At 32.2% G+C, this 9,328-nt stretch overlaps 1 protein-coding gene across 1 annotated transcript; it reads right to left on the bottom strand.

Annotated features, from left to right (window-relative positions):
- Positions 1-7,202: 7,202 nt before the first annotated feature.
- Positions 7,203-8,603, bottom strand: LOC107488033 (GATA transcription factor 5). The gene is made up of 3 exons (XM_016108726.3): positions 8,388-8,603; positions 7,975-8,304; positions 7,203-7,902 (listed from the first exon to the last, which is right to left on the bottom strand). Exons 1-3 carry the CDS (start codon positions 8,484-8,486, stop codon positions 7,243-7,245), a joined length of 1,089 nt encoding a protein of 362 aa, XP_015964212.1. The 5' UTR covers positions 8,487-8,603; the 3' UTR covers positions 7,203-7,242.
- Between the last annotated feature and the right edge of the window lie 725 nt (positions 8,604-9,328).

Raw genomic sequence — 9,328 nt, 5'->3', positions numbered from 1 at the left:
CAAATCGGACCCTCCGAGTTTTATTAAAGAAATATTTTTTTCTAGATCTCTTCTAATCGGACCGTCCGAATTCTTTGCTCTAAATCGCTCGGTCCGATTTCAGTTTTCTGGTACCATACACAGGAAAAACACCCCTATTCTCCATAATGCTGTATCACCCCATATCTCCCACCATATTAAAAATAAAAAGCGCACCAACCACTTGAGTGTTTCCAAAAGAAAGGATTTGATTAGAAATCAATGTTAAAAATATTTTTTTACACTGAATAATCAAAAGTAAACTCATTTATATATACCAATCTATTATCAATTTCATAATTAGTATTAAGTATTTATTTGAATGTTATTATGTTATTAGATAAATATTTGTTTAATAATCTTTTTATTTTTTATTTATTTGGCAAAATTTTAATAGTAGAAGTAAAAATACTAAAAAAATAAAAATATTTTTTTTAAAGTTATAATTTATATCTCTTTTTAAAAGATATTTTTTACTTAAAAAATTTTTTAACATAATAAATAAACAAAAAAATAATTTTATATTTTTGTATTAAAATATAGTATTTTTTTTAACCAAAGATAAGAAGAATCGAAACCGCGACTTCTTAAGTGAAAATGGAGAAATTATGCCCATTTAATCTATAACTCATTGACAATATAGTACTTATTTGAGTATCATTAAATTATTACTCAAACATAATTGTTAAATAAAAAAATTATTTTACATAAAATAATAAACATAAAATTATTTATTTTTTTAAAAGATCTTATAATAACAAATTATTTTAAAAAAATCTTTTTAAAATTATTTGTAAAAGATCACCTAAGCAAGTCTATAATTATTAGATAAAAAAATTATATGAGATATCGAAATATAAAATTATTTTTTATTTTTTAAAAAATTTTATAAAATAAATATTTAAAAAAATATTTTCAGAAAAGCTCCCTAAAATAAGATAAGACAACTAAAAACTCATTAAATTCCAAATGCTGGTAACCTGGTAGTTTACCAAAATAAATAAGAACTAGAAAAGAGTAGGACCCTCACCAATCACCATTACCAATCCATGCATTATTAACTTCTTCTTCTTTCCTACCTGACACTACTAATTCTTTTATATATTGAACAAACTTGGATATAACACTTAATTATTAAATTTTATAATATTTTTAAAAATTCTAAAAATAAAATAATTCGTAGGGAACGAATAATTATGAAAATAAAATTTTTTATCTGTAGTAATATAATAGAGTGTATTGTAAGGAGAGAAGAGTTTGTTAACGAAGGAGAGGATAGGATTGAAAGATTGAACTAAATGAGGGAGGTATTCACAAAGGGATTGGACCTGTTGTAGATCACGTGCGAGCTCAGTAGAATTGAAGCTAGGTTCATCGTGGTAGTGTCTGCATACATAGGAGGAGGTAGAAAAAGAAAGAAAAGATTACTACATATACTAAATCTTTTAGAAAAATTCTATAGTGTCTAAAATATTAGTACTTAATTTGTTTGAAAGTTAAAAAAAGGTAAAAATAGAACTCATTTTTTACTTATATCAAATAGTTAAAAAATTAGGCAGTATAGAATACACTATCTTTTAATTCTCAGTTAATATAAAATGATGTTGTATTGGGTGAAAATTGAGTGGATATATAAAATGATATTATTTTAATGTGTTTAACATAGTAATTTAACTAGTATTTTTATATTATTACGGGAATATAAATATTTTAAAATTATAGTCTATTTTGTCATGTCAGTATAGATTATATGTCAATATAGATTATACATAGTACAAAAAATTTATAAAATCAAACTACTTTAGTATTTTTACAAAAAAGGTCGTAGGTTAACAAAAGTCTCCAATTAAGAATACCAAAGTCTGTGTAGATAAAAAGTCAAATAATAAAATTTTTAATTATTATCTTTATATGAAAAAGTCTACTTTTTTACTAATATTAATTTTAACATTCGTTATCTAAAATTTGAAATAATTTAATATGTAGACTTTTACATTTAATTAGGTATTAAGTCTGTTGCACAAGTAGAAATAATTAATTTTTTATACTTACTATTAAAAAATAATATTTTTTCTTTTTATGTATATAAAAATATAATTAGATATTAGTATAAAAAAATATATTGATAGTTAAAAAATTAACTCAAAATTTTTTTTTAATAATTGAATCTTGATTCTAACTTTTATTTATAACATTATTATTCTCTCTAAATTATATGTAATAATATTTGAAAAAAGAGAAATAAAACTATAAATTAAAAAGATAAACGGTGAAAATTTAAAACTAAATAAAAAAACTAAAAAATATTTATATAATAATATTTTTTATTTTAATTATATTATTTTGTTAATTTTATTTTCTGTAAAATAAAAAGTTAAAAAAATAGAGAATGAGAGAAAAGAGATAGAAAGATAAAGATGAAAAATGCGGGTGAGAGTTTGTTAATTTTGGAAGAAAAAAATTTATTTTAATTGTAATAAAAAATATCGAATGACATATTTTGATTTGTCAAATTATTAATATAAAATATAAATTATATATAAAGAAAAAATGGTAGAGAAAAATAGAAAAATGGAGAGAGGTAAATAAGAGAATTTAGGAATAGAGTTTATTAATTTTAGAAGAAAATATTTTCTCTCAATTTTAATAAAAGAGTGTCATGTGACACATTTGTTTATTAAATTAGATAGTAATATATGATATATGATATATACTATAGGTATATTTTAATTTTAATTTTAATGCAATTAAAAAATATCATATTGCACATTTTGACTATTTCATAATTAGTCATTGATAATGATATATAAAAGAGATAGAGTGGTTGAAGGAATGAGAGAGATAGAAAAAAAAAGAGGAAAAAGGGAGAGAACTCTAATTATAAAATTAGTAATATATAATAAAATATATAATTGATAGATATATTAACTCAGCACGCTATTAAGAAGATGAAGAATGAGTCACTATTAAATATTTGGCAGTCTGATTGAGTAAATTAAAATTTAGAAGTCCAAATTGAAAGGGCAAAATGGATATTAACTCGCACCCTGCCAGACATCTCACATGTACAAATTGTTGAGTCCACATCAGTATTATACATACTATAATTCCAAAGACCAATCATAGTTTGATATACTTATATACGGATTCCAATATTTGATGGAATTTGCTGGATTCCAATCATAGCACTTCTCAGTTCTCACGCCTTGTAGCTAAAAAAGAGGCCTTGTACCATATGTAATGGGCAACCCACCGCTAGTACACTCGTTCACAGGGGTTCATTGGCCTAAAACAAAAATAATGATTGATTAACAAATTCAAATAATATTGAAAATGAAATGCAAAGACAATTTGTTAATTATTTATAGTGACTCGTGAAATTACTGTTTCAGTCCAATATGGATGGCAACCAACACGCATATTGCTAGTTCCGTATGTTATAATGTTCCACACTTCCACTTACATATATAGTGGCCAGTTCAATAGATTCGATACCCATATATCCATGCTGCTGCTGCTTTTTTTCCCCCAAACAAACATATATTATATATATCCATGCTTAAGCTTAATCAATTCATTAATAAACTCCTAGTCACAAAAAAAAAATTCATTAATAAACTCCCGCATGCACCTTTCCATGTGATTTAATGTATTGCTAAAGAGGGCAGTGCACACTCATTGCCTAACGAAACAAAGGGATAGGCCCATCTAAAACAGTAGAAGCCTAATAGTTGGTTATCAATAATCTCCATATTGTTGTACCTTTTTTTATTAAGACTCCATCTGTTTTGATTAGACAGTTTGGGTCAAAGTATCAATATCTAAGCCCATACATAACTGGATGTATGATTGCTTGATTCTGAATAAATTTTAGTGGGCTCTTATCAATGGGCGATAGTGATTAGGATTTGAGGTTTTCAAGAACTTTAACTACGTATTACTAGTTCCTACAAAATTTGAGTTGTATTAGATTCATTACTAGCACTACTTAAGGGCTTAAGGCAAGTCAAGAAGAGTCGGGCACTCTGTTACTGAAAGTGCTATCTATTTAGGATGTTACTAAATTCCTAATCTCTCCCTCTGACAAAAAAAAAAAAGCAAGTCAAGAAAACAAAAACAAAAACGCTGCTTAGCGACTCTCAAAAATATTTAGATGCTCTGGTTTATGTTTTTAATTTTTTTAAGTGTTTTTGAGATTTTAGAAGAAACAAGTGAAAACATGTGATGAAAACACCAAAATGAATCTTACTAGTTTTAGTGTCTTATCTTTTTTTTTTCACTGAATTCTAAATATAAAATTAAGGTTTAAGTGTGGTGGACATTATTAACAGATCCTTTATAAATTACTGTAAGTGAATTGGTGATGAACTCTGCGGTTGTTGATGATAATGCCGAAAATAGCTAGGGGTCGTTATTTTTAGCGTTATGAGTTTTTGTTTCTCTTTTTTTTTGCTCCACCTTATTGCGTTAAACTTTTTTTACTTCCAAAAAAAAAAATTAAAACAGAAGAATGAAAATATAAACCAAATAATTATTTAGTCCACATATTTTTTATAAGGTTATAACTAGACATATGATCCTCTTTGTGTATATAAACATATGAAAAATTTATTATAAACAATAACCATACCCAATTCATTCTTTCAAAAGCTATTTTACAAGGGACACAATGATCATTTAAAATATTATCATAAAAGCTATTTTTACCATTATTGCTTATTTGATACGTATGGTTATTGAAATGATATTTAATCAGCTTGTGGGGAAGATAATGCATTTGATTCACGTAATTCTAAAACTAACAATACCTCATGTGCTCAAGATAACATACAAACATACATAATATAACATACGAACTTGCATCATAATGACACTTGTCTTTAACAGAAAAATTGGGGGCAGGATGAAATGAGAACGGACGTAGAGTCCAGAGCACATTGATCACCGTTCATCAAAGAATCATAGTGGTCAAAAAGCTTGGGTAACATCCGCATAATTGTTGCAACCTAATATGTAGATTTATGGAGATACCTATGTTACTTTTTCCATAAAGTGTTCTCAAAAAACAGGGTAGCAACAAATTAAAAACGACCATACCTTTATATCCATTATATTCCAGCAGATATTTGCTTCTTCTTTGGTAGCTAGTGTGTTAATTATACTTAATTACAATCCAACTTCTTTCTTTGCATTTATAATTTACAATAATAACGTGCCGGGGATGATTCTTCAATTAAAATTTAGACTCACACGTTATTATTCACCCTATTACCTTTATTTTTTACTGCCAACTCTTTAGGTTGATTCCAAGAACTAGAATTCAAACTCGTACTTAGCTTGCTGCGGTTTCAATAGGATTTGAATTTTGAATCATAGATCTATAATAAAGATCTATAGTTTCTTTTCCATTTGAAAAATAAACGTTACTGGACACGTACCACCTCGTAGAGCTTATGTAAAATCTCCCATGTACACGAATTCAAGAACTTTATAATATAACATTTAATGGTGTCAATAATGAATCCAATACCCGAACCAATATTTTATTTGATCATCAAAATTTACGAGTAAAAATAGAATGAATAAATCAATATAATATTAATTTAATAGCATAGATAAGCAAAATCGTGGCGTATATAGCAGAATTATTATTGTGCTACTATCATAGACATTACAGAAGTAGTTCGGAACGGGTAAGATATAGTCATCACGTGATTGCCACGAAACATTAAAGGCTTTTTTATATTTTGGGGGTTAGTTTGATTTTGGTAGAGTAATGAGATTGAGTGACCATAATTAATCTCCATAAAAAGCACTTATACAGTTACAGTAGCGTTTCCAGACTAGCTAGCTAGAATAATTATTTGCTCTAATCGTATTTCTTTATTCGGTCTCTATAACTCTAGCAAACACGCATTAACCAAAAGTTATATTGATGAGGATGGTAATCAAATAGCAAATTGACTTTCGAAATTGGGAGTGAGTTGCTTCAGTTCCACTTTGAGATTATCGACGGAGGCTGTTTTGCATGCATTCAATTCAATTGTAAAACGACACCGCATCTCTAAACTTGAAATGCGGGTGAAGTAGTTAGCAATAAATAGAGCATTATGCAGGCCTGCTTTGAAATATCATTCATGTGAATTAAGGATGGGGAAGAGGGTATAGAATTCCCCACAAGAAAAGAAGGGGGCCTGAATGCAATGCAGATGTCAGGTAAGGACTTTATTGATTCAGCACAACCAAACTCCTTCTGGTAGCATTCAATATTTAAATGCGAGATACCACCTACTTAAACAAACACCACCAAATTCAGATTTCCATCCAGATAGATAGCTAACAAAGCAGGATTATGATGGTGTATCAAGCCACTATAGAGAGATTCCAAAATTTGTCACCATGTCCTTTGTTTTTATCCCCCAAGACACAGATACCTGCCTCAAATACCTCGTTATGCTCCATGTTCGATTCTTCATTTTTCCCACTTAAGAGTTAAGACCCCAAACACCAAATATAGTCTTTACTTTTCCAAGTGTACTAATTCCTTTACTACTGAAATCCCGGGATTATACTTGTAGTTATAGTGAGTATAATTTTGTTTAACAGAAAACCGTCATACCCCCTTCAAATTGTCCAAAGGATAAAGCTAACCGTGAACTACACTCCAAAGTCCAAAGTCCAAAGTAGGTAGGTATTATTATTGTGATTGTTATTAAAAGGAGGTGTTTACACTTTAGAGTGAGTGAGTCCAAATCAAGTTTGGCGTTACGAAGCCTTTTCAAGTTTGAAGTTACTTAACTAGTTGTGAGAGATTGCTGTTGGTGGGCCGTTGGATTTGCATTGCAGAGTTGAGTTGAGTCATGGAAAGTACGTTCATCTCACGACACAAGAAGACTCGTGGGGGGGTGGGGGGTTTCCTTATTTTGTTCATAAGCTTCATGCCTTTCAACGCCCACACCCCTAAACTGTTTCATTTCAAGCAAAACCACCTCATCCTCGTCATTCCATAACGTAAATTAATTTCAAATTCAAACAAAAACTTTCATATTAAAAAAAAGAAAGGAACAGGTAAAAAAAGTCTCCTAATCAGTTACAATGCCTAGCACCTAACGCACTCCAACACATGATAAGAAATGTACACTAAACTCGGGTCCCATCCAAACCGGCTCTAAAACTCTGAATAATATATAATATATAATATATAATATATATAATAATGAATCATCAAAAACTGGGAACAACCGGAGGGGCCAAACCGGAGGTATCAACCCCACCACCTATAGTCTCCTTCTTCCGCCGCATCTCCAGAACTTTCCGGTGGTGGTTGGAGTGCAACTCGCTGGAGAACGTTGGGCTGCAAGCGGGTCTATATTCGGGTAAGAGCCGACCCGATTTGTACCGAACCCCGCACGCGTTGCAGAGCGTTTTCGCCCCGAGGGGTCCCGTTCTCCACTGCGGGGTCTTCTGGACGCCGCAATGGCTGCAGCGGCGCGGTGCCTGTGCCGGAAATCCGCCTTCCGGAGAGGCCTTCTTCTTGGGCTTCTTCGGCGGAGCGTCGGAGCTAACCTGGTCCATGGTCTGGGACAGGTTTGTGGCGTAAATTAGCAAGGGGCTGGAAGGGGAAGAAGAGGTGGAGGAGGTAGCGGTGGCAGTGGTTGAGGAGGAGTCAGTGGTGGCGAAGGAAGGTGAGGCGAGTGGCCAAACCCTGACACCGGTTCGGGTTCGCTTGCTACGCGCCTTGGCAGGAACGGGGGTGTTGAAACAAGGTTGAGGCGGAGCAGGTGGGGTTGAGGTTGGTACGGCGGCGGGGACGATGGGAGGAGAGAATTGAGAGAAGGAATCCTCGACGAAATGAGAGAGCCACTCCAAGTCTGCCACATCATCCTGTCAAAAATACAAATGAATCGTTGGTTCAACAACCAACACAATAAACAATGAGGGAGAGAGGGAAAGTACCGGAAGGTTGAGGTCTGTGGTGGGGAGAGAGGGAAAGGTCTCTTCAACGTCGTTGGTCTGTTGCGGCGAGAGTGACACGCAAGCAGAGTCTTCTCCAACTTTCTTATGCTCTTGTTCTTCTTCTTGTTGCTCTTCTTGTTGGTCTACTTGGGAGAAGTCAAGGAGTTGGTCAACGAAGAAGTCGTCGGAAGGGGCGCCATTTTGAAGTTCTTCCATGAAGGACCTCTGCGGGGATGTGGTATATTTCATACCCATCCCCATCTCTTTTCTAAAACTCGTCTTCAACGCTCCCTCCACCATGCACTCCATTTCCCTTTCTCTTTCTTCCACCTAACAATTACATACATATAACCCTTTTTCAAACACAAACGCGACGGAGAGGGAGAGTGAGAGAGAGAGAGAAGGAATAGTACCTTAATGAGAAGATGATACGAAGATAGAGGTAGAGTCGATGACGAAGAAGGGAAGGGATGAAATTGAAAGAGAAGAGGATGGGGAGTTTGGTAAAGCATTTAATGGGGGGTGAAAGCGTCTCGATATGGATTATTACTAAAAAGTGCCTCTTTCCTCTCTCTCTTTTCCCACTCCACCACACCCACACCCTTACCCTCACTCACCCTCCTCTATGACTACTACTTACTTTTCTTCTACCCCACGTATTTATACATTCAAATACGTTTTGGTATCTTTATACATAATAACTGTACATCTTCATTAAAATAAATAAAAGCTTGCGTACTCATAACCTGAAATTTCGAGCGAGGATTCCCATCTTTGTTTGCTGGCATGAACCGCACCGTATCACCAACGTCCCACCAAATTTCATTGTATTTATATTACCATTTCTAGCTTTGTAATTTTGGGCATAACTCAAAACAAGGTGGGTGATTAATATCGATAATAATAATAATAAATTAATAATACTATAACGTATCCGGTGTTGGTGTTGGTGTTACTTTCCCACCCGAAACCAAAATTCGTAAAGACCTAGGAAACCGCCATCTTCTTTTACTTTCTAACCTACAATTGGCCTTCTCTTTTCCTGAATGGGAAAAAAAAGGGCAATGGAAATTGGGCATATTTCTTTTCACTTTTCACTAATGCATAGTGGTAGTGGTTGCCCACCGTGCTCGATTGATTGCCGCACATTTTGGATTTCCCATCTTCTCAACTATCCTTTACTTTCCCGCTTGCTCTCTTCTAACTTCTAATTCCCCCAACCTATTTTTTTACTGCATTCTTTAGTATTTAATGTTTGTCTAATTTATTTTTATAGTAAATTTTAAATATTTAAAATTTATTAATTTTTATATTTTTAATATATTAATTATTTAATATTTTTTAGTCATTAGAT

Source organism: Arachis duranensis, chromosome 5 (genome assembly GCF_000817695.3).
Source record: "Arachis duranensis cultivar V14167 chromosome 5, aradu.V14167.gnm2.J7QH, whole genome shotgun sequence".
Lineage (NCBI taxonomy): Eukaryota > Viridiplantae > Streptophyta > Magnoliopsida > Fabales > Fabaceae > Arachis > Arachis duranensis.
Note: the sequence above shows the minus strand (reverse complement) of the source record. Positions and strands in the feature narration are given on the sequence as shown.